The sequence below is a fragment of the Poromitra crassiceps genome (genome assembly GCF_964638095.1).
Source record: "Poromitra crassiceps genome assembly, chromosome: 28".
NCBI lineage: Eukaryota > Metazoa > Chordata > Actinopteri > Beryciformes > Melamphaidae > Poromitra > Poromitra crassiceps.
In genome coordinates this window covers 14273552-14300014 of record NC_139651.1, presented here as the reverse complement: position 1 = coordinate 14300014, position 26463 = coordinate 14273552, and the positions used below count along the sequence as shown (strand labels likewise).

The 26463-nt window shown below is 45.7% G+C and overlaps 2 protein-coding genes across 2 annotated transcripts in view; both read left to right on the top strand.

Moving 5' to 3' along the window:
• LOC310799721 (E3 ubiquitin-protein ligase TRIM47-like) overlaps positions 1-26463 on the top strand; it is a 495544-nt gene that overhangs the window by 189002 nt on the left and 280079 nt on the right. The gene's annotated exons all lie outside the window — the stretch shown is intronic.
• LOC310799570 (neural-cadherin-like) overlaps positions 1-26463 on the top strand; it is a gene marked incomplete at both ends in the record, with an annotated part of 319707 nt that overhangs the window by 224024 nt on the left and 69220 nt on the right. The window contains 2 exons of the mRNA XM_083662160.1: positions 1503-1780; positions 18773-18987. Coding sequence (XP_083518286.1) covers positions 1503-1780; positions 18773-18987 — 493 coding nt within the window. The remainder of the gene's footprint in view (positions 1-1502; positions 1781-18772; positions 18988-26463) is intronic.

Below are 26463 nucleotides of genomic sequence, written 5' to 3'. Positions count from 1 at the left end.
CAGACGATTTCATTGGTTTAGAAGTCGACCTGTAGCCCCGCCCTGTTCTGCCAGCTGCAGCTGGGTGTTTCTCCCTATTTGTGGATGAAGTGGAAGAGATGTGAACTGCACGGTTAGCGAGCGTCATCCAGTCACACTGAGCGTGAGCCAATCAGTCCGTGCCATTTAGCATGAAGTGCACAATGCATTTATGCGCGTGCGTGTGCATGCGCGCACGTGTGTGTGTCCATAGTGCGCGCACGCACGCACGCACGCACACACACACAAACACACACACACACACACACACACGCTAAATTTCCATTAAATGTACCTATCCAGTGCTTTGTCAAACTACTCAACCTCAAGAGTCACAATTTCCTTTCTGCCTCGGCGCCATTTAGCCCACTTTATCAGGAAATAGTGCAGAAAAACGGCTGAGGTGTTACATGATGTTAGTTCAGTCTGATAATAATCCATTTTTGACAAGAGTATTACGATCCCAGCAACCTGCCAAATGTTTGATTTGTGCGCAAGGTTTGCATTCCGCGTTACATTTGTATTATGTATAGGTTCTCTCATTCTGCAAGTGCAGCATTTACTCCACTTCAGGTGACATCTAGTGCCAAACGTTGCTACTCCACTGTAGACAGTGAAGTGCACACACAGAATTCCCTTCTTCACTGTAGACAGTGAAGTGCACACACACAGAATTCCCTTCTTTACTGTAGACAGTGAAGTGCACACACACAGAATTCCCTTCTTTACTGTAGACAGTGAAGTGCACACACACAGAATTCCCTTCTTCACTGTAGACAGTGAAGTGCACACACACAGAATTCCCTTCTTTACTGTAGACAGTGAAGTGCACACACACAGAATTCCCTTCTTCACTGTAGACAGTGAAGTGCCCACACACAGAATTAACTTCTTCACTGTAGACAGTGAAGTGCACACACACAGAATTAACTTCTTCACTGTAGACAGTGAAGTGCCCACACACAGAATTAACTTCTTCACTGTAGACAGTGAAGTGCCCACACACAGAATTCCCTTCTTTGCTGTAGACAGTGAAGTGCACACACACAGAATTCCCTTCTTTACTGTAGACAGTGAAGTGCACACACACAGAATTCCCTTCTTTACTGTAGACAGTGAAGTGCACACACACACAGAATTCCCTTCTTCACTGTAGACAGTGAAGTGCACACACACATAATTCCCTTCTTCACTGTAGACAGTGAAGTGAATTTGCAATGATGGCTTGGAAGAGGCAAAGTGAAGGAAAGGGGAGAAAAGAAAAAAAAATTCTCGACAAAAATAGTGCAAACTAAAAAAATAACTTGGTTTTCACCGTCGGTCTTGCACAGCATTATGTGCGAGGGTGAATTTGTGCAGTTTGTTTTTGGGCCAAACACCTAACCTCACGATCAATATCTGGGTCAGTCTGCACATACAAATATGCATCTCTCTCTCTCTCTCTCTCTCTCTCTCTCTTTATCTCTCTCTCTCTCTCCTTCCAGCTCCAGTCCTTCCTGCAGGTCAACGTGTCCCAGGTGGGGGTGGACGAGTGCGCTGGCTCAGACTGCAGCGGGTCCAGTGGCTGCAGCAGTGTCCTGAGCGTGCGGGACGTCCCCACCGTAGTGGACTGTGGGACCATGAGCCTGGTGTCGCTGACGCTGGAGTCCACCGCAGTGTGCTCCTGCCCGGGACGAGAGCACGCCCATCAGCCCTGCGCCGCCTATCACGCCAACCCCTGCTTCAACGGCGGCGCGTGTGTGGACACTCAGAATGGCTACAGGTGAGTGTTTGTAGAGAATGGCTACAGGTGAGTGTTGGTAGTGAATGGCTACAGGTGAGTGTTGGTAGTGAATGGCTACAGGTGAGTGTTAGTAGTGAATGGCTACAGGTGAGTGTTGGTAGTGAATGGCTACAGGTGAGTGTTGGTAGTGAATGGCTACAGGTGAGTGTTGGTAGAGAATGGCTACAGGTGAGTGTTGGTAGTGAATGGCTACAGGTGAGTGTTGGTAGTGAATGGCTACAGGTGAGTGTTGGTAGAGAATGGCTACAGGTGAGTGTTGGTAGAGAATGGCTACAGGTGAGTGTTGGTAGAGAATGGCTACAGGTGAGTGTTAGTAGTGAATGGCTACAGGTGAGTGTTAGTAGAGAATGGCTACAGGTGAGTGTTTGTAGAGAATGGCTACAGGTGAGTGTTGGTAGAGAATGGCTACAGGTGAGTGTTGGTAGAGAATGGCTACAGGTGAGTGCATTTAGGAGTAGAAGGGGGAAAAAAACTCTAAACCATCAGAAGACACTGGAAAACTAGGATTATTGGGCATCCAGGTAGTGTCGCGGTAGATTCCCTGCCTACCAACACGAGGGTCGCAGGTTCGCACCCCCGTGATCCATCAATAGAATGGATGTAATGGAGAGGTATAGTGTTGCAAATGACTGTTCTTAAATAGGGCTTTCACACCGGCAGGGCTCCGTGCCGGTTCCGGTTCCCGAACCCAAATTTTAACCGGCCGGTGCATTCAGACCGAAATAATTATTGGTTCAGAACCTGAAAAGTTCGTTCTCAGCGGAACCAGTTATCATCAGTGTCAGTGTTATATCAGTCTTATTCTAGGCTGTGAAGACGAGCAGGAAGGAGAGGAAGGCAGCGACAACATGGAGAAAAATAATTTGCAGTGGTCTGCTGAGGAAACCAAATGTTTAGTGGCGATTTGGGCATCTACCGAATTTCAAGAAAAGCTAGAAAGCAGTACAGTAATTAGGAAAGTGTCAATCGTAATGTTTTTGACGTAAAATAAGAAACAAGAAGGAGTTAAGACAAACCCAGCCTGACATGACCCAAGTGAGCAATCTCTCGTTTAGCTATCAAGCTTGTCAAAAGAATCAATAAGTGAATGTAGATGTATAAATACATGAATAGAGTGATGCAATACTCTGAAACTGTTTACATCGACACACTGGCGTGTTGCTGCACACATTATTGAAATGATGCCCCTGGTTTGCTTCGACTGAAAGATGATCTTGACAAACTGTTATACATGCAACACACACATAGTGCACGCACATACACACATGCATACGCACACACACATTGTCAAGTAAGTGTTTTCCCCAGTTAAGAGTCTGTATGAATCTAGTCTCGCTGGCCAGCCTCCCCTCCCTCCCTACCGTCTGAGGAGTCTGGCGCCGCAGGTCTCCATAACTGGGATAAACCCTCCCCTGCTCTACTCTTTTTTTTTATTTTAATTTAACCTTTATTTAACCAGGAAAATCCCATTGAGATTAAGAACCTCTTTTTCAAGGGAGACCTGGCCAAGATAGGCAGCAGCAAGTACAAAAGTTACAGTTACAAAAATTTCACAGATAAAACAAACAACATAACGTATTGACTTTTCAAGTAGATCATGAAAAACAAGCACATGTAGTGGAATCGGCCACAAGTACACTCAATTTGGATTTAAAGGCGTTCAAAGAAATTAACCCTGTTAGTTTCCAATCATTCTGCAGCATATTCCATGCTAAAGGTGCAGAGTGGACAAAAGCCTTTTTACCCAATTCAGTACGAGCATATGGAACAGAAAGCAACAAGTAATCTTGAGAACGGAGGGAGTGAGGACCAGCACTTCTCTGTGCAATTAAGGCACAAATGTAGGAAGGCAGTAGACCAAGTAGTACTCTGCTCTCCCATTGGAGCGACTGTTTCAGTCGCTGCCGGATGTCCGCTCCCGGCTTATTACAAGCTCTGTCATTGGCTCCGACCATGTCAATCAGAGCGGCTTCCGCTCCCTCCTCCCTGTGGGTCGCTGTAAATAGTGCCCTGCCGCCTCAGTGAAAACAACAACGCTAACTAGCTAGCAAGCTAACGGCAGAAAGCTACACTATAGCTCGTTGCTACACGCTGAAAACAGCAAGTTGGATTGTTTGAAACTATTTTCCAAGGGCACTGCTGCTAAGCGCCGCCCATCACAATCCCACTATGGAGACCTGCGGCGCCAGACTCCTCTCACGGTAGAGAGAGGACAGGTGGAGGCTGCAGGTGGTGGAGGCACAGCAGCAGCAGCAGCAGCAGCAGCAGTGATGTGTGTGCCTGCACTGGTGGAGCAGGGTTCATTGTAGAAGGGAGCCATATTTATATGGACTGCCTTGATGTGAGAATGGGCTGTGATTGGTGTGTGTGTGTGTGTTGTGTGTGTGTGTGTGTGTGTGTGTGTGTGTGTGTGTGTGTGTGTGTGTGTGTGTGTGTGCGTGCGTGTGCGTGTGCGTGTGCGTGTGTGTGTGAGTGTGAGTGTTTGCCCAGATCGGAGACGGAGTTGAAGCAGTGTAAGGACATCATTTACCATTACAGCCTATTCCTTATCATCTCTAATTGGTCGGCTTCTCTCTCTCTCTCTCTCTCTCTCTCTCTCCCTCTCTCTCTCTCTCTCCCTCTCTCTCTCTCTCTCTCTCTCTCTCTCTCTCTCTCCCTCTCTCTCTCTCTCTCTCTCTCTCTCTCTCTCTCAGCTCTTTGATGTTGTAGCTCAGCCGCAGCGGTTAAATTGGAGAGAATTGCTTTAACCTTTGTCTTTCTTCTGACGCCTGTGTGGGACCGTGGCTACTTTAGCTGCCCTGTTAGCCTGGCAATGGAAGCCTCATTATAACGTTATGAAAGCCAATGAACCCCTCTGGGTCTCCTCTCTGTGTCAGAGCTGCTTTCGTCTGTTGGCTCTTCCTGTTCAACTGCTCTCTCCCCTCCGCTACATGTTGCAACCAGTGATTTATGGCAAGTTTAGTCTTTGACCTTCAGTCATAAGCCAGTAAACCAATAGAGAGTCAAAGTGACTTCCTGCTTCAGCACTGTACCAGAGATTTTCATCCGCCATTTATTTTCCCATAGACATTTCGTCTGAGGGAGGGCCACCGCTCGACCCAGCCAAGTCTCCGCCAAGGTGCTGGAAAAATAACTAGAGTTACAAATATAAAAGGAATTTCCGCACACCACCATAGACATTTCGTAAAATGCTTATAATTTTTCAGCTATATTTAGAATCGGGAGAGACCATAGAACATTTCATTCAGACCAAAACTTAAAAAAGCAACATAAAAAAATATTTCTTTAAACCCATTTTGTTTTACGTTTTGGTCCAAGTAAAATGTTATGCGATCTCTTCTGTTTCTGAATATATCTGTACCATTTGGTTTGAACAAGTAAAACTCTTTTTATAAGCATTTTAGGAAATGTCTATGGGAAAATAAATGGCGGATGAAAATCTCTGGTACAGTGCTCAAGATTCAAGATTCAAGATTCAAGATTTTTATTGTCACTCCATGGTACAAGTACCACGTGTGAAATTATTGTGCAGTGGACTCCGTTTACGACATAGTACAAATAGGCAACAAGCAATAAGTAATAGGCAATAAGAAATAGGCATCAATAAGCAATAAGACAGCAATAAGGCAATAAGAAATAGGCATCAATAAGCAATAAGACAAGTCGGTGGCTTATACGACAGTGGCATATTCATTGCACATAGGTGCACATGTCATGTGCATACGTTAGACGTGTTCAGACATTCCAAATTCGACGTTTTATACATACATGTGCAAATAGCATGTACCTTATTAAACATACACTTAAATTTACAATTAAACGTTAGGCACCTTATTAAACATACACTTAAATTTACAATTAAACGTTAGGCATCCGTAATAGTAGCAGCTGCAGTACGGTACGGTACGACTACTGCACTATTTTGTGCATATTAAGGAGTCTCGTGGCCTGCGGGAAGAAACTGTTCCTCAAGCGATTTGTGCGTGTTTTTGGAACCCTGTATCTCCTCCCTGAGGGTAGCAGGGAGAACAGGCTGTTGTGGGGATGGTTTGTGTCTTTGATGATCTTCAGGGACCTCCTGCTGAAGCAGGAAGTGATGTTCCACTTTGGCTTTCTATACAAACAACAATCTGGTTATGTTTGTTTGTTTGTTTGTTTGTTTATTTATTTATGCATTCATTCATTCATCCATTCATTTATTCATTCATTTATATTTGTCTCTAGTTTCAGGATTGAATTTTGTTTGGCATCATTAAGACCCAATGCTTGTTGGTAATCAGTCAGATCAATGTGATCACAGTAATGGAGAATTTAAAAGAAGAGGAATATTTGACTCAGACGTGAGTGTGTAGCTCAGTCAAATCAATGGAGTGGGTTGATAGTCGATAGCTAATTCAGTGTCAGCAGTTTAACAACAGCGGTATGCCTTGTGATTATCACCCACATCGTCCCCTGTGTGCTCCACAGACATAAACATCTCCCAATCTTTGAAGAAAACACAAGGAATCAAAACCCCAAACAAGAAAGATAATAAAAGAGAGAGAAAAGACAGCTGAGTATATTATTGACGATGGCGTAGTGTGGGTTTATTCCTCAGTGACTTGATCTTGGCTGGTCTTTCCTGCTCCATACAACACTTCTCTATGAGCCGGTGGGTGTTTGAGCACGTGCTCACAGCTCACACTCCCACTGGAGAAACATTTCTTGGCTGGTAAAAACATGACCCAATAACCTCGTGTACTTGAGTTTCAAAATTGATATTGGAATCAAAGTTGATTCTTAAGTTTCTGGTCGAGCGTTTGATAGTGGTTTCCACCATGCCAAGATCCTTATCCATCTAAACTGGGCGGGGAGGATGTGCAAATAAAAGCATAGTAACAAACGGTAATACAGAATCAATTAAAGTAACAGTTTTTCAGTCGGAGATTCAGTTTGCTTGGATATATTTCAAATGATTTAAGGTTAGAGGAAGATAATGCCACTAGCACAATGGACATGAAATACATTTTCTGGTTTAAGTGTTCATCAGAGTGATGCCCTCTGGGTAGAAATTGTTTTTGTGTCTGGTGGTTTTTGGCGTACAGTGCTCTGTAGCGCCTGCCGGAGGCGAGGAGTTCAAACAGATCATGTTCAGGGTGAGAGGGGTCAGGGATGATCTTTCCTGCCCTTTTCTCGACTCTGGAGGAGTGCAAGTCTTGGATGGAGGAGGGCACTCAGGGCAGGTTGGCACAGATACAGATACAGACTGTCCGTTGCAGTCTGTGCCTGACTGTCCTGGTTGGTGGCAGACAGAGATGGAGTTGCAGAGGACAGACTGGATGATGGCAGTGTAGAAGTGTACCAGCAGCTCCTGGGGCAGTTTGTACTTCCTGAGCTGGCGTAGGAAGTACAACCTCCGCTGAGCCTTCTTGCTGACGGTGCCTATGTTGGCCTCTCACTTTAGGTCCTGGGAGATTATGGATCTCAGGTAATAGAGACACTGCAGAGCGCGTCATCATTCAGAAACCACGCCCAAAACGGGGGAAAACAAACCCCCCCCCCCCCCCCCCCCAATCCTGGCGTTCTCCTATGTCACATGTTGCAGACAAAGATCATATATACGGAAGATGAGCACTCCAACTTACTTCCTTGACAGCTAGATCCACATTTTTTTTCTCGCCAATTCTCAATGGCTTCCTTGTTTTGCTCGGGAGTACAAAAAACAACATTAATTGGCGATTTTTTTTACATTTGTTGTCTGCGCAGCCCCAACACACAACAGCTTTTAGCTATGTTTAATTGAAGGAAAACAATGCTGGTGTATGGCAGTGAATGGAGAGCTTTTCCCCCGTGATGGGCGTGCCCTATTTCATGCAGTGTCTCTATTCAGGTAAAACCAACAAAACAGCTCAAGTGGACGTCTTCCCTGCACTTATGGTGAATGAGGAGTGCGCTTGTACTTTTATGCCATTTTAAGAGATGGAGAGATGGAGAGGAGGGAACAGAAAGAGGGAATAAGGGAAATTAAAAGAGTAGCATAACACCAAAGCATATGCTTTTGAGACTGTGAAGAAATGAAGGCAAAGCGCCGCGGGTGCTGTGTGCATTTGCGTGCGTGTGTGTCTGTGTGTATGTGTGTGCGTGTGTGTGTGTATGTATGTGTGCATGTGTGTGAGTATGTGTGTGTGTGTGTGAGTGAGTGTGTGTGTCTGTGTGTGTGTGTGTGTGTGTGTGTGTGTGTGCGTGTGTGTGTGTGTGTGTGTGTGTGTGTGAGTATGTGTGCGTGCGTGAGTGTGTGTATGTGTGTGTGTGTGTGTGTGTGTGTGTGAGTATGTGTGTGTGAGTATGTGTGTGTGAGTGAATGAGTGTGTAGTCTTGGGGCAAACTCTCCTGTCTCAAATGATGCTGGCTGGTGATTAAAAATGTGCAGGAAATGAACACATCAAAACAAACCATCTGCCCGGTGCTATTAAAGGACGCTTCTTCTTCTTTTTATATGAAGACAGCCATTGTTGTAATATCCCCATAAAACTGCCTCGCTGTTAATTTTACTCCCAGGTCTTATTACATTGATTTTTCCTCATTTACAGTAATGCATGTTGCTTCTCACTGGTGTGTTGCTGCTGGAAACGAAGATTAATTACCGTAAGATGAAGTTGTATTTTTTATCATTCTAGAGGGAAATATTTTGGATCCCCAGACTGTGTTAAAGTATATTACAGCTGTTTTTATAACCTGAACATTTATCTAAAACATCTAGTGGAGATTTTCAGGTATACAGTTAATTAAAAGTAAGGAAGTGATGGCAAACAGCACAGGGAGGTTAAAACAAACAAACAAACAAACAAACACAAAAGCCCCAAAATATTGGAATGAGAGGTGACGTCCCTCCTTCACATCATCTCCAGCTGTAGAGTGTGAGGTTAATAAAGGTGCGTTCACACCAAGCATGTTCACAGTGCTTTATTTGAACTGTGTCCTTCAGTTTGGTCTGTTTAGCCAGATGATTGAGATGCCATTCAAACTACACTGGCACCAAATAACGCCAATTAGACAGCTGCAAATGCATCTCAGTCCTCTTCCAGGAGAACTGTGAGGTGCTTCGTTCAGAGTGAGAACATAATCTGAACCAACTATAGGATACAAAACACAAGGGTTATTATGGGTATACAGTAAGGAAACAGATATTGACATCTGTCAGACAGCATTGCTCGTTAACGCCTTCCGGTCGTTTCTTCACATTTGGCTCAAACATCCACTCGGACACAAGGATGAACTGATTTTGGTGGTCAAAGGTCAAAGTTCAAGGTCACTGGGACCTCACGTCCGTCGTCCATTCCATGCTCGATAATGTGATATCTCATTAACGGCTTGAGGCAATTTCTTCAAACTAGGCTTGTTGGCAGAGGCATACTGTACAACCACAAGGCAGTCATTTCTAGTGTGTGTTGAGTGTGTGTTAGGAACCGACGAGCCTACTACTTTACATGTCGTCAGTATTGTTCGATTTACTTACATGTTTATAAGTCAGCCTTGCTTTATTTCTCTTACTTTACTCTTCTGCTTGAAATCGGTGATCTGCTCGTTTTTGGGGGAAAAAAGTGACAGAAACGAAGCAAAGCGCTCAGTTTGTTGCCAGGCAACCAAAGCCGTGCTGACTTGTCCTCTTGTGAGAAGTGAGTGTGGATCTGATCCATTCAGGTTGAACTATTTTCCACTCTTTTGCGTGACCAAGAATTCATCGCCTGACATAGGAAATAATGGCTTTTGAGTGGAGACTGCTTCACAGCGTGAACGCAGCAGATGTTATTCATCTTTTTTTGTATTCTCATGGAGGGTGTTGACAGGATTTTATTATTATTTTTAAATGGAGGAGAAAAAAAGCATTTTAAAAATACCCGTGTATGTATGGACGTATGGACTAGGCCTCAGAGTTGGAGTTGATCTTTTTTGGCTTCTTTTAACGTTCTGCACCATTCCACTAATGGGTTTAAGATAGGAAATTGACGAGGCAGACGATAATATGGACAAGCTTTTGAAGATCATCCGACGTTTGTGTGAGATTTGCTCACCTAAACCTCTGGAGATCACTGTGAAGTGACTCGTATAAAAATGTTGACGTTGTTTGCAACAGTTGGCCTCTTTTTATTGATTTATTGTACCTTTAGTTTATAGTCGGCGGATTGTTGATCTTCCTTCCATTCGTATTTTGACTTCACAGAAAGAGCGCAGACATTTTCCACTTATACCTATTTAAGTGTATGAAGATTCAGTTCATAAGGCTGTAGTAGTGTGTGATGCTTGGCAGGTCTGGCAGCGTTTAACAGCCTGCCTTTCTACTGTTAAGAACTGACACTTTCCAACATTCTTCAAACTGAAAACACAGATAATAATAATAATACTGTACATGGGACTTATAGAGCGCTTTCAAGGACTCAGAGATGCGTGAACTCAAAGACGCTTGATGACAGATCTCCTAGCTTTATAAATAGAAACAGCGCTTTTACAACATCCCGACTAGATGGGAAAAAAACGTGATGGGAAAAAACCCCGATCATGTTCGCTGTCACGTCTTGCCAGTCCTGCTTTCAAAAGCCGACGGGAAAGAAAGTCTCTTCAGTTGCATAAATCCCTACGTAATCAAGGCCAACAGTTGGGCGACAGCGTTTCAGCAGGGACACCATACTGCAGATGAGCGCTTTCAACTACAAATTATGATAAGAAGAAGAAGTCCTTTGGTGTTTCTGGCATGAGAGCAGACATGGTGGCCCTGTTTAAACTGTATAATTCACACTGATTCTCTGTGTCTTCAGGCGGAGATCTTTAAAGGTGGGTGTGTGACGGACGCTCTGCAACCAATTAAATGAAACAAGGAAGCGTTTTCCCCCCTCGCTGTCTCAACTGTAACTCTGTGTAGGATTCAAATCTACTCGCACGCTCAACGTGTGTGTGAGCATCCCAACATCACGTCTCATCACAGACCTCTCCCCGTACAGTGGCACAAAGCATCAGTTAAGTTAAGAGTATGTAGCTGTGTCGCTGTTAAAGAACAGCTCACCCTAAAATCCAAAATACATATATTCCCTCTCACCTGCTGTGATATTTATCCATCTATATCGTTTTGTGTTAGTTGCCTCAGTTTTGGAGATATCGGCCGCAGAGTTTCTGCCTTCTCTCCAATACAATGGAACTGGATGGCACTCGGCTTGTGGTGCTCGAAGCGCCAAAAAAATACATTTGAAAAACTCAACAGAAATGTCTCTTTCCAGATGTCATGACTCAAGATAATCCACAGACCTCGTTATGAGCAGTTTCAAGGAGGAACTATTTTCTTTTGACCGAACTACACCCGCTAGCTGCTAGCTAGTTCCTACAAAAGAAAATTGTTCCTACATGACATCACAACAAGGTCTGTGGATTATCTTGAGTAACCGGGTCATGATTTCTGGAAAGAGACATTGCTGTTGAGTTTTTCAAATGTATTTTTTTGGTGCTTTGAGCACCACAAGCCGAGTGCCATCCAGTTCCATTGTGTTGGAGAGAAGGCAGAAACTCTGCGGCCGATATCTCCCGTACTCAGGCAACTAACACAAAACGATATAGATGGATAAATAGCACTACAGGTGAGAGGAAAAATATGTATTTTGGATTTTAGGGTGAGCTGTCCCTTTAAGTTAAGAGTATGTAGCTGTCTCGCTGTCTTGTAGAAGTTCCATTTGCTCTTCTTCTTATTTTAATTAAAAGCAGAGAGGGAAAGGGCAGGATTTGAGTCTGGCTGGCTGGACACAGCAGATCAGAGCAGAATGACTGGCTGGAAGCAAGTGAAACATAATCCCTGGATTACACACACACACACACACACACACACACACACACACACACACACACACACACACACACACACACACACACACACACACACACACACACACACACTCACCCAGACCAAAGATGGAGGTTCACAAAAACATCTTTCAAATGGTTAGAAGGCAACATATATTTGGCCGCTAGAGGCGGCTTGGTCAGGCGTCCATGTTGGCTGTGTCTGCGGGTGGGAAGGTGGATTGAGGGTATGTGTCCTGGTCGCTGCACTAGCGCCTCTTCTGGTCGGTCGGGGCGCCTGTTTCGGGGCGGAAGGGAACTGGTGGGAATAGCGTGATCCCCCCACATGCTACGTTCCGGCCGGTGAAGCTACCCACTGTCAGGTGAAAAGAAGCGGCTGGCAACTGCGCATGTTTCGGAGGAACCATGGTGCTAGTCTACGGCTCGCCGCAGATCGGCAGAGGGGGTGGAGCAGCGACTGTTGTTTCCACAAGGGGGCGCCATACCGCAGTACGAGGCAACCTCCGCTCGAGCAGAGATTTCAGCTCACCGCTTTCTTTATGGAAGCCGTCAGACAGACAGGTTGTTTTGTTCCTGCTGTATTCTCAATGCCATGTGCGGACGTGGGCCAAACACAGGCTGGATGGGACTGTGGGAGATGTGTCTTGGTGAAATGTCAGACGGATAACAGAGAGAGAGAAAGAGGACGAGATGTGGAATCTGTCGATGTTAAATGTCAGAGGAGGAGATAACAGGGAGAGGAAGAGAGACAGAGGATGAGACGGGAGGCAACACAGCTACACCTGTCAAACCACACACACACACACACACACACACACACACACACACACACACACATGTATGACTGTCACATGTTTGATGCTGCGACAGTACCTGAACCCTGTAACATCTACTGTTACAGAGAAGAGAGAGAGAGAGAGGACGAGGAGGAGGAGGAGAGGAGCTGAGAGAAAAAGAAGGAGATGACATGAGGAAGAGAAGACAAGTACGGGACAGGAGGAGGAGAAGAGGAGTGGGAGGGGGACAGGAGAAGAGGAGTGGGAGGAGGACAGGAGAAGAGGAGTGGGAGGGGGACAGGAGAAGAGGAGTGGGAGGAGGACAGGAGGAGAGGAGTGGGAGGAGCACAGGAGAAGAGGAGTGGGAGGGGGACAGGAGAAGAGGAGTGGGAGGAGGATAGGAGGAGAGGAGTGGGAGGAGGACAGGAGAAGAGGAGTGGGAGGAGGACAGGAGAAGAGGAGTGGGAGGAGGACAGGAGAAGAGGAGTGGGAGGAGGACAGGAGAAGAGGAGTGGGAGGAGGACAGGAGAAGAGGAGTGGGAGGAGGACAGGAGAAGAGGCGATGGGGAGAAAAGAAAAAAGGGAGCAAATGAGGAGAGAATAATAGCTGCGACCACGTACGGCCACACACAGACACACACACACACATACAGGCACGCGCGGGCACGCACACACACAAACACACTCGGGCACGCACACACACACACATACACACACATACACACACATACACACACACACACACACACACTCGGGCACACACACATACACACACACTCGGGCACGCACACACACACACTCGGGCGTGCACACACACACGTCCCACTGCAAGTTTCCAAAATGCAGCATGGCAGGGTCTTTTTTGTTAATGCAGTAATTTGATGTTGTATTTGATGAATGGCTGTATTTCTGTATTTCATGGTGTTAAAATGTCAATAAAAACATTGTGGAGAAATGAAAAGAAGGGACATGTAGATAATGGAGGCACTGGGATTAATAATGGGATTTGGGGATTTGGGATTACAGCAAACAGCTCCCAGCAGACAGCGAGCGAGCGAAACAAAGCCGTCTTAAGAGGATTGTAGGGCTTGGCCGTCGAAACTAAAACTATGTCTCTCGCCCGGAGAGCTCACATGATGCTGCCAACACAGAGACATGTCTCTGATTGTCTCTCACCCAGAGAGCTCACATGATGCTGCCAACACAGAGACATGTCTCTGATTGTCTCTCGCCCAGAGAGCTCACATGATGCTGCCAACACAGAGACATGTCTCTGATTGTCTCTCACCCAGAGAGCTCACATGATGCTGCCAACACAGAGACATGTCTGTGATTGTCTCTCACCCAGAGAGCTCACGTGATGCTGCCAACACAGAGACATGTCTCTGATTGTCTCTCACCTGGAGAGCTCACATGATGCTGCCAACACAGAGACATGTCTGTGATTGTCTCTCACCCAGAGAGCTCACATGATGCTGCCAACACAGAGACATGTCTCTGATTGTCTCTCACCCGGAGAGCTCACATGATGCTGCCAACACAGAGACATGTCTGTGATTGTCTCTCACCCAGAGAACTCACATGATGCTGCCAACACAGAGACATGTCTCTGATTGTCTCTCACCCGGAGAGCTCACATGATGCTGCCAACACAGAGACATGTCTCTGATTGTCTCTCACCCGGAGAGCTCACATGATGCTGCCAACACAGAGACATGTCTGTGATTGTCTCTCGCCCAGAGAGCTCACATGATGCTGCCAACACAGAGACATGTCTCTGATTGTCTCTCACCCGGAGAGCTCACATGATGCTGCCAACACAGAGACATGTTTCTGATTGTCTCTCACCCAGAGAGCTCGCGTGATGCTGCCAACACAGAGACATGTCTCTGATTGTCTCTCACCCGGAGAGCTCACATGATGCTGCCAACATAGAGACATGTCTCTGATTGTCTCTCACCCAGAGAGCTCGCATGATGCTGCCAACACAGAGACATGTCTCTGATTGTCTCTCATCCGGAGAGCTCACATGATGCTGCCAACACAGAGACATTTCTCTGATTGTCTCTCGCCCAGAGAGCTCACATGATGCTGCCAACACAGAGACATGTCTCTGATTGTCTCTCACCCGGAGAGCTCGCGTGATGCTGTCAACACAGAGACATGTCTCTAATTGTCACACTTGCACACACTTTAACACCCTTTCCCACAAGTACACATAAATACACACACACACACACACACGCACGCACGCACACACACACACACACACACACACACACACACACACATAACACCCCTTTTTTGTTTTTTGTAGGTGTTGTGTGTGAGTCAAGGTTTAGAATTAGAAACTCACATTTCACACACACACACACACACACACACACACACACACACACACACACACACACACACACACACACACACACACAGAGACACCAACACCTTTGTGGCTTGTGTGTCACATTGCAATGCATTACATTGCATTAGATTATATTACATATACAGCACAGCAGTGGTTCCCAGACTTTTTCTGTCAGCTCCTCTTTTTATGATGAACATTTTCAGCCCTGATGAGAGCCAGGAAGAGCAGGAAGGAACATTTGGATGAGAAATGAGCTGTCTATCACACCAATGAGGTGTGTGTGTGTGTGTGTGTGTGTGTGTGTGTGTGTGTGTGTGTGTGTGTGTGTGTGTGTGCGTGCGTGCGTTTGTGTGTGTGTGTGTGCGTGTGTGTGTGCGTGCGTGCGCGCGTGTGTGTGTGTACTTGTGCACATCATTTTGTTGGGGTGTGTGTTCCTGTGGATGATTTAGCAGGATCCACGAGGGTGAGAGAATAATTGTGTGAATGAGATAAACCAGAGGGAAACATCACGTATGAGGAGCAGTGCAAATGACCCTGGAGAAACACTCAGGCTCATCTCGCCTTGACTCGGCTCGCCTTTTTTTGGTTTTCCACCTCCGTCGAGATTCCCAAGCGGGCTGAGGCAATACCAAAAGGTCACGTGACAAAACTGCAGACTACCGATTGGCCAGAGAGCATCGTCATACAGTATGCTAACGGTAGCTACCAGTTTAGCTTACCCTCTCGCAAGTAGGATTTCCCAAACTCTCCTGTTTGGAAACCAACAGGTATTACCAAAAGCTAGTAAAGTCGAGGTGATACTATTTGGTATTGTGACACTATGCGGTACTGTGCGATTTTAAAAGAGACGTGTGTGTATGTTGTATGTGAATCTCTTACGACTGCCTATTGCCAGCAGTCATAAGCACCTCGCTTGTTCCACCTATTCAATAGGTGTAACGAGCGATATAATCCTTTATTCTGCTGGAAGAATACAAGGATGTGTTGAATATTATTATATTAATATTATTATGATGAGCACAAACAAGTGTTACAGAACAGAAAGATGCAGCCAGCTAACAGATGCTCAGGGATGGATTGAAGCAATGAGAGGAAATGGGAGGTGTGGATGTTAGGCAACAGACAGAGGGAATGCTAACTGTGCATCCTGTTGTCAGAGCAGAGAGCAGGCTATGTTTGCCTCCTTCAGGGCACTTTCAACACTGCTGTGTTTGGAGCGGTTGGAATCAAACGTTGGAGTGTTTACCCTCAGAACTCCCCCTCTGGTAAGAACACCCGAGGATGTGGAAGAGGATTACTGGGAAGGGATTCTCAGATGCTGAGAATAAAGCCAGAATTAATCTGAATCCTGAGATAAAAGTCAAGCTCAGAATTCTGATGGCGCAGAGAGAGGAGGTGAGAAGATGAGAGGTGAGAAGATGAGAGGTGAGAAGGTGTGGAGAGGAAGAGATACTTCCTCCCCACACTTTATTTTCCCAACATAGAGGATGGAGGCACTGAGGGAGAGAAGGGAGTGAGGTGGCAAATTTCCCTGTGGTATCACCACTAATGAGAACATCTGCATCAGAGAGAGAGAGAGAGAGGGAGAGAGAGAGAGAGAGAGACAGAGAGACAGAGGGAGAGAGAGAGCGAGAGAAAGAGGGGAGAGAGACAGGGAGAGAGACACAGAGAGAAAGGGGGAGAGAGAGCGAGTTAAACAAATATCCTGAATTTGAAAAACACGTTCCATAACTCCTCTCTCCGTTGGAACAAAATGAACCTAGTGATCGTACTGTACGTGGAGGAGAAGAGAAGAGTCTGTGGGCAGCGACTCCGTCTGTTACAGTCTGACAGTTCTATTATTAGTACAATGAACATTTCCCTGTAAACAATAGGTGACTGTAACATTATTCTGTTTGCTACAATGTATATTGTGATGTCTTTGTATGTATATGTAATAGGGATGGGCATCGAATTTCGAATTTTCGAATAATCGTTGTTATTATCAAGGTCGACTTTTATTATTGAAAGTCGAAATTCGTTTATTGAATTTTTTTTTTTTTTTTTTTTTTTTGGTGAGTGAAATGTTGCATTGTCTCCCCTGATTCTAAGTATAGTCGAATCGCTTGGTTTGAGCAAGTAAAACAATTTTTATAAGCAACCTCTCTCTCTTCATGGGATTTCATCCGCCATTCATTTTTCCATAAACCTTGCTTAAAATGCTTATAAAAATTGTTTTACTTGCTCAAACCAAGCGATTCGACTATAGTTAGAATCAGGGGAGACAATGCAACATTTCACTCACAAAAAAAAAAAAAAAAAAAAATTTTTTTTACATTTATTTATTTATTTTCGAATTTCGATTAAAAGTCGACTTTGGCCAGCGAATTTCGAATAGTGTTTTTGCTAGAAATGCCCACCCCTAATATGTAACGATTTGGGTGTGTATATGTTTGTTCTGGCAACACATATCTCTGTACAGTAACCAATGCCAATAAAGACACTTTGAATTGAATCGAGAGAGGCTGAGCCAGAGGGGGGGGGGGGGGGGGGGGAGAGAGGGAGAGACAGAGGGATACAGAGAGAGAGAGAGAGAGAGAGGGAGAGAGAGAGCCAGAGAAAGACAGAGAGAGAGAGATGGCGGAAGGGGAAGGCTGTCTAAGAGGAGAAAGAGACAGAGGAGCAGGAAATAATAATAAAAAATAAGTATTTCAGAAAGAGAGAGATTGGGTCAGAGGAGCAGATGAGTCTCTAAATTTTTGCAAATTGTTATCATTATCAATAAAGTTATTGTGATTCCCTCTTCTCTCTCTCCTCCACCCCTAAAGGGTTACCCTGATTTCCTCTTCTCTCTCACCCCCACCCCTAAAGGGTTACCCTGATTTCCTCTTCTCTCTCTCCCCCACCCCTAAAGGGTTACCCTGATTTCCTCTTCTCTCTCTCCTCCACCCCTAAAGGGTTACCCTGATTTCCTCTTCTCTCTCTCCTCCACCCCTAAAGGGTTACCCTGATTTCCTCTTCTCTCTCTCCTCCACCCCTAAAGGGTTACCCTGATGTCCTCTTCTCTCTCTCCTCCACCCCTAAAGGGTTACCCTGATGTCCTCTTCTCTCTCTCCTCCACCCCTAAAGGGTTACCCTGATTTCCTCTTCTCTCTCTCCCCACCCCTAAAGGGTTACCCTGATTTCCTCTTCTCTCTCCTCCACCCCTAAAGGGTTACCCTGATTTCCTCTTCTCTCTCTCCCCCCACCCCTAAAGGGTTACCCTGATTTCCTCTTCTCTCTCTCCCCCCCACCCCTAAAAGGTTACCCTGATTTCCTCTTCTCTCTCTCCTCCACCCCGAAAGGGTTACCCTGATTTCCTCTTCTCTCTCTCCTCCACCCCTAAAGGGTTACCCTGATTTCCTCTCCTCTCTCTCCTCCACCCCTAAAGGCTTAGCCTGATTTCCTCTCCTCTCTCTCCTCCACCCCTAAAGGGTTACCTTGATTTCCTCTTCTCTCTCTCCCCACCCCTAAAGGGTTACCCTGATTTCCTCTTCTCTCTCTCCCCCACCCATAAAGGGTTAGCTTGATTTCCTCTCCTCTCTCTCCTCCACCCCTAAAGGGTTACCCTGATTTCCTCTTCTCTCTCTCCCCCACCCATAAAGGGTTAGCTTGATTTCCTCTCCTCTCTCTCCTCCACCCCTAAAGGGTTACCCTGATTTCCTCTTCTCTCTCTCCTCCACCCCTAAAAGGTTACCCTGATTTCCTCTTCTCTCTCTCCTCCACCCCTAAAGGGTTACCCTGATTTCCTCTTCTCTCTCTCCTCCACCCCTAAAGGGTTACCCTGATTTCCTCTTCTCTCTCTCCTCCACCCCTAAAAGGTTACCCTGATTTCCTCTTCTCTCTCTCCTCCACCCCTAAAGGGTTACCCTGATTTCCTCTTCTCTCTCTCCTCCACCCCTAAAAGGTTACCCTGATTTCCTCTTCTCTCTCTCCTCCACCCATAAAGGGTTACCCTGACTTCCTCTTCTCTCTCTCCTCCACCCCGAGGTGCCAATGCCCGGCTCAGTTCGAGGGGCCCGAGTGCCAGCAGAACAAGCACAGTTTCCATGGCAACGGCTATGCCTGGTTTCCTCCCATGATGCTTTGCTTCGAGAGCCACGTGTCGCTGGAGTTCATCACCGACGTGGCCGATGGACTGCTGCTGTACAGCGGCCCGCTGGCCCAGCCGCAGGCCTGCGACCACGACGACTTCATGGCCATAGGTAGGAGAAGATGCCTTCAGGCACATTAGGAATGATGAGAGCTTTTACATTATTAATGTTGTTCCGTTCCCTTCAGGGGTCAAGTGTGCTCTGAAATGGCCCGGGGGGTCCATGATGTGAAAGCACTCTGTGCATCTGTTTTTAGCATGGCTGGCCCACCGAGGGAATCAAACCTCCAACTCTGAGCTGCAGGGCAAATGGAACTATACCACAACGTTTGCCCTGTTCTAATTTCTCATATTCAGAGCAAGATGATGTCCAGTAGAAAATGGAAAAATTTGAGGAAAAACGTGACCCAGTTTCCCCACTAAAAAGACACAAGCAGACATTCTGCTAATAGCCATAATTAGTGTTTTTATTATCACACACACGTACACGCACACGCGCGCACACACACACACACACACACCAAAATAATATTTTAGTGCAGCGAACAGCACTAAACCCAAACTTGTGGTTACCAGAAGGCAAGAGAGTGAATCAAAGGCAAAATTACCCTCAAACACACCACTGCTAATTACCCCCAAACTTTTTATTTTTATTATTGGTCTACAAGCCAAGCTTGAAGCATGGGAGTGAGAGGAGTGAGACAGTGTTTCCTAAGCCTTGAGGGACCTTGAGGGGATTAGAGGAACCAAAACCTTGTACAGTATTTTGTATTTATATAGCCCAAAATCACAAATCAGAATGAGGGGGTCCCCGGTCTATTTTCTATCTCGTAAGGGGTCCTTGGCTGAGAAACATTGAAGAACCTCTGCTATAGAGACTCCAGCATCACGTCAATAGACCTAAGCTTCACCCACTTTTGATTGACAGCCAGGCATTACCAATCATGGAGCGACGTGACCGTGACACTGAACAAGAAGCAAAATCCATTGCAGCTTTCATTCCCAATGTCTATCACCTTGCCACAATCTGAGGATTAGCCAGTGGTAAACAGTCACCATCATGTTGATCTTATTAAGGCTGACACGTTTTCATGATGTTGATCTTATTAAGGCTGACACGTTTTCATGTCAAGTTGTTTCATTCCTATTTGAATGGAATTACTTTTTTTTCTATGATGATATTGTGCACTGGATTTTTGCACACTTATTATGCACACACACACACACACACACACACACACACACACACACAGACACACACACACACACACACACACACGTGCGCGCATGCACAGCATGCACAAGCACAAGCACACACACACACACACACACACACACACACACACACACACACACAAGCAAGCAAGCAGTGATATAGGAGGGTAACCAGGGTAACCCAGGGTAACCATATATATATATATATATATATATACTAAGTGTTGTGCCAAATTCTGTGCAATTCGGCCACATGCATAGTCATACTGTAGCACCACCTATTGGCAACACAATTTTTTTTTATCTTGGAACCGTTCCTCTGATCGATTTCAAACTTGGCGGGTGCGCTGCTGAGGACCCAAGAAAGAGCAGTGTGGAATTAGTGCAATTCTACCAATCAGAAAATGGCTTTCACGTATCTCAAGGACAGTTCATCCGATCGACTTCAAACTTGGGGGGAGCGCTGCTGGCGACCCAACAGAGAGCAGTGCCGAATGTCGGTATGAGTTTGGTGACACCCCCCCGAAAAAGTGTGCTCATGGCGCATCTTCTCCAGAGTCTCCACCATAGGAATTTGCGTGCTCATTCCTACCACAGTATATCAATTTCTTTTCCTTCTTTTTGAGTTTAGGTAGGTTTAACCTGGACACTTTCTGGATTTAACGTGGGCATTCTGATCGTTTATTTGTGCGCTCTCTCAATATCATTGAGCTTTCCAGCTGATAAAGTCCATGCAACTGAGGGACACGTGGGAGGATTTCAGACAGACAGAGGAGAAACAAAATGTGTTGGGATATTTCATATTTTAATATGAGAGACAAACGCCTCTCTCTCTCTCGCTCTCTCTCTCTCTCTCTCTCTCTCTCTCTCTCTCTCTCTCTCTCTCTCTCTCTCTCTCTCTTGGGAGAGAGGCTGTATGTTGTTCTATCACTGCCAAAATAATAAGTGTGGGAGGTGTGGTCCGCCTGGGGAGCTGCCCGTGCGTGTGTGTGTGTGTGTGTGTGTGTGTGTGTGTGTGTGTGTGTGTGTGTGTGTGTGTGTGTGTGTGTGTGTGTGTGTGTGTGCGTGCGTGCGTGCGTGCGTGCGTGCGTGCGTGCGTGCGTGCGTGTGCGTGTGCGTGTGTGTGTGTGTGTGCGTGCGTGCGTGCGTGCGTGCGTGCGTGCGTGCGTGCGTGTGTGTGTGTTCGTGTGTGCGTGCGTGTGTGTGCGTGCGTGTGTGTGTGTTAGGAGCAGGTTTGCAGTATAAATCCTAAATGATGTCTTCAGCTTCAGGGTGTGTGTCTGCGTTGTTAAGCCAGCATGTACTGTAGTTGTTGTTGTTGGATCCTGGAGACTTGGCGGGTCGGGTCTCATTAGCAGAGTAAAGGCTTATTTGTGTCTGGTCAGAGAGTGTCATTAGTGTGAGCAGGTCCATATTTACAGCTCTAATCAACTCATCTCAAGGTTAACCTGAATCCATCAGCAAGCCCTGCTGACCACGCCGGAGCTCGACCATGACGCCCGCGTTCGAGTGGTGTGTGTGAGTGGTGTGTGTGTGGGTTAGAAGGTGGATGAGTGGGACAATTTCCATGCAATTCCTTGCAGCCAGTGTTTCTCCCAGAACTTTATTATATACAGATATATATGTTTTAATAGAATATATTTATTGATTTGTCCTTTTATACGTACAAGTGAGACAAAAACCATAATCAGACAATGAACATGAAATAGCTAAATGAAGAGAATAAAAAAGAAAATAAATGGAACATTAATACCTTATACAATAATCGGATCCAACCGTGCCCATAGGCATTTGTCTATACAATAGAGCTGTGTCATTATAGCCCTTTTCCCACATGCGTACCGGAAAATTACCTGTAAGTCAATATCGGACATTTCCCTGAATTTCCCTTCACACCTTAGCGCGCGCATATGGGAATCTAGTCGTCAAATAGCCGGTATGTTGGGGGACGGGGGGAGGGGGGAGCTTATTTGGGGGGTCGGCAAAACTTCACTCAGTCCTCCGTACTTTGCAGCAGCCTGACACAGGACAGACACAGCGAGAATGGCAGAGGCTTGCAAGGCAAGCTGCCCAACGCTTGTAGCCTATGTATGTAGAGAAAGCAAATGCACGAAGCAAAATGTGGAAGTAGTTTGCTTTGATGTGCGCGAATGATTAGATGATGCACTTTGAAGAAGTTGGGATCTGTGTCTGAGAGAAATAGTTGCTGGTTCGATGTTTATCCGTTCACCTGCGTCGCGTTGAAGCACTTTTTACAGACTGGCTTCGTTTGATGTGTCCGGGGTTGCCTTCGGAAATCAGCAAGCTGACATACTGCTCTTATTAGGCTATCACAAGATAATTTCACCAGTTTGCTTTAATGTGCGCGAATGATTAGATTATGCCCGCTGGAACATTAAGCAACGTGTGTAGGCTACACTTCGCCCATGATTGAAGGACCGCTGTCGCGGAAAATGACTGGACCCGTTTCCACTTGCGTCCCCTTAAGAGCATACCGCTCTTCTGACTGGATCGAAACTGGTGAAATGTCGGGGACGACGGGGTCGCGCTTATACCGGCACGGCGCCTTTCCCACATGCAGGCAACAGACCACGTTCCGGTCATTTTGCGGTACAAAGCGCATGTGGGAAAAGGGCTGTCGTCACATCAAAGTACCGGTAGCTTTACATCGTCACAGTTTGTCTCCATAGATCAGTGATTCCCAACCTGTGGGCCGCGGCCCCCTGGTGGGCCGCGAAGGTATTGCAAGTGGGCCGCCAAATCATTTCCAAAAAAGTATGATTAAAAAAAAAAAAAAAAAAAAAAAAAAAAAAAAATTGAAAGATTTTGAAAAATCATACTTGAAAAAGTATGATTTTTGTTTCTTTGATGTTATTGCTTTTGCTTGAATTGAAGTTTCATCTTTACATCATCTTTATATTGGGTTTGTGTTTATTTGTAACCCTATCGATTTAATGGGCTTTCTTCTGATATTTGGATTTTGTTTGGATCTGATATTGGATGTCAAATTGTTATGAGAATGCATTTTTCCATTGTTGAAGGATACCGTTATTTATTAATCATTTGTTAATTAGCCTGTTACAGACAGCCCCTTGCTTGTCATTTCTGACATCTGTGTGGTGCTGATGGACAGCTCCTTGAATGATTGGTGTGTGTGTGTGTGTGTGTGTGTGTGTGTGTGTGTGTGTGTGTGTGTGTGTGTGTGTGTGTGTGTGTCTGTGTGTGTGTGTGTGTGTGTGTGTGTGCGTGTGTGTGTGTATGTGTGTGTGGACAGCTCCTTGAAAACTGTAATACTGAAGGTGTTGCAACATGTTACAGGTGCTGTGTTAGTGACTGTGGAGCTTCCAACATGTTTCTCCTGTATTCAGTTCAGTCCTTTATGTTCAATTTTCAATAAAAAAGTGCTCTGAGAACGCATTATATGGCCTTTGTATTTATGGGGTCGGAGGTGGGCCGCGAACATTTTTGAGACATAAAAGTGGGCCCTGAGTTGGAAAAGGTTGGGAACCACTGCCATAGATGAATACAGAATGTCATACATCAGTCGTTCTCTTCATTAGCCAATAAATCACCCACGTCATTATACCTAACAACAACAAAATTCAAAAATGGCTCCCATACCTTTTCAAACAAATCAGATTTCCCTTTAACCAGATAGGAGATCTTTTCCATTATAAGACAAGATGACATTTCCTTAATCTATTGTCCAATACTAACTTTATTCTTATCAGGGCCTCTGAAAGAGCACTGGGACAATAATCTGACAATAAAACCCTCCATCCAAACCAAAACTTTTTTCCGAGGTTAGCAGCTCTTCGATGGATAGTTTCGCTATTTTTTCAACTTGGACCCTATTTTCCTCACTTGTTATGTCTAAGTAACTAATCTGAACAACATCTTTTGAAATTGATGCAGTATTGAGTGAGATCACATCAGCCGGCCAGCAGTTGCGATGGCTCGCTCCTCAGATGGTTTGAGGAGAAGTGGAGAAAAGTCAGGTTCTTGCAGGAAGAGAATGCTGGAAACATGAGTGACAGCTGGAGAGAGGAGTCCCGGGAGGAGATTGTTGTGTTGGAGTACAGACAGCGTAGCTTGAACTTCTGTTCTAGCTTCTGTCTAACTGTTGGCTATACTTCCTATAACAACTCAACTCTCGCGAGACTTGGAGCTAGACTTCTCCTTGAGCGAGACTTTGTTACATACAGCTCCAGACAGACCGGCTCAAGCGGAAGGTAAACAAAAGTGTTCATTTTCTCTCGTTTCCATGTTGTCAGACACTTATAACAACAATCAGAGGCTGTCAGTTGCAAAACTTTGCACTTTTATTGGACGTAAAAAGTTAGGAAAATACGGTCCAAGTTGAGAAACAAAAAACATCGCATGGATGCATAACTGGGACGTATCCTCAGTGATGTACCCTGGGGTCATAGGATGTTTCGGGTCTCGCAACATCATACACCCTCGCCCAGGTGACCCAGCCGGGGCTGGCCAAGCCCCAACTTACGTCCCAGTAGCTACCCACGGTCAGCCCTAAAGGGAGGGTCGAAGGTGGTCATGCGGTCAGGGCCACTCAATCCGCTGCTCCGGAACTACTCTGCCGGGACCGGGGGAGGGAGAGGGCTCTGGTACGTTGAAAAATACTAACATTATTCTTTAAGGCAGGGTGAGGCAGGTCCCATTATGTATTGTTTATTTGGATCCCCATTAGTTGTTACCATGGTAACAGCTACTCTTCATGGGGTCCACGTTAAGAACATAAAAGTATACACATGCTTTTACATGCATACATTAATACAATTACAGAAATAATCATTGCAGGTTTTACTGTTAAATCCTCCCACACACTGGATCTATCTGACATCTCATATAATAATAATTGTTGTCACTTTGTTGTTGTTGTTGTTTTTTTGTTTTTTTGTTTGTTTTTTCAGACAATATTTGCCCAATATATTGGTCTTACCCTACTATACTGTGAAACTATTTAGCATAGAAACAGGTGCATGGAAACCCGCCTAGAAGAGAGAGAGAGAGAGAGAGAGAAGTTACAGTAGGCATATCCGTTCAATGCAGGTGACATATAGGGTTATTGAAAAATCTATATCATATATATATATTATATAAAAAGCTATAACAATTCATTCAACCTCTTTGGTAAGAGTTTGCTCCCCTCTGCAGCTGATTGGATTGCAGCCAATAGAGCACACAGAGGGCAGAGGAGGAGAAGAGAAAGAGAGAGCGATGGAGACGCACGCGTGTCTGTTAGATTCAGAGAGGAAAGAGGGAGGCGTGGTGATCAGAGGAGGAGAAGAGAAAGAGAGAGCGATGGAGACGCACACGTGTCTGTTAGATTCTGAGAGGAAAGAGGGAGGCCTGGTGATCAGAGGAGGAGAAGAGAAAGAGAGAGAGCGATGGAGACGCACGCGTGTCTGTTAGATTCTGAGAGGAAAGAGGGAGGCGTGGTGATCAGAGGAGGAGAAGAGAAAGAGAGAGCGATGGAGACGCACGCGTGTCTGTTAGATTCTGAGAGGAAAGAGGGAGGCGTGGTGATCAGAGGAGGAGAAGAGAAAGAGAGAGCGATGGAGACGCACACGTGTCTGTTAGATTCTGAGAGGAAAGAGGGAGGCCTGGTGATCAGAGGAGGAGAAGAGGAAGAGAGAGCGATGGAGACGCACGCGTGTCTGTTAGATTCTGAGAGGAAAGAGGGAGGCGTGGTGATCAGAGGAGGAGAAGAGAAAGAGAGAGCGATGGAGACGCACGCGTGTCTGTTAGATTCTGAGAGGAAAGAGGGAGGCCTGGTGATCAGAGGAGGAGTGGGATCATAACAAAGAGGAGGAAACAACAGCATCTGTGATGACACAGAGTTGGTCTCTCTGACCAGAATATGAACTGGGCTTTCTCACACGACCACAACAACAACAACAACGTTTGATTATACGCATTAATATGAGCAAAGGGAGCGGAGGAAATATACGAGTATTCGAGCATCTGCCTCTGTGTTGATGCAGCGCAGGGAATCATATCACAGCACGGAGGTTTATGGGAATCGAGATAAAGTTGTGAGTCACTCCCTCGCTGGACCAAATCAAACGCAAATGCATTAAAGCCAATACAGAAGGTCTCTCGTCTATGAAAAGCACCGCGACTGTGCCCAAGATGATCATGTTGACCGGGAATGCACCAGCGTTGAACTTGTCGTTTTGAAAGGGATATCTCTCAAGGGTCGAGGACGCAGGGGGAGTTGGACAGCGAGAGGAGGAAGAAGAAGAAGAAGAAGAAGAAGAAGAAGAAGAAGATCATCATCATCATCATCATCATCATCATCAGATGGCTGGTGGTAGACTGTCATGGCTGCGACTGTTTCCGGTATTTCCAC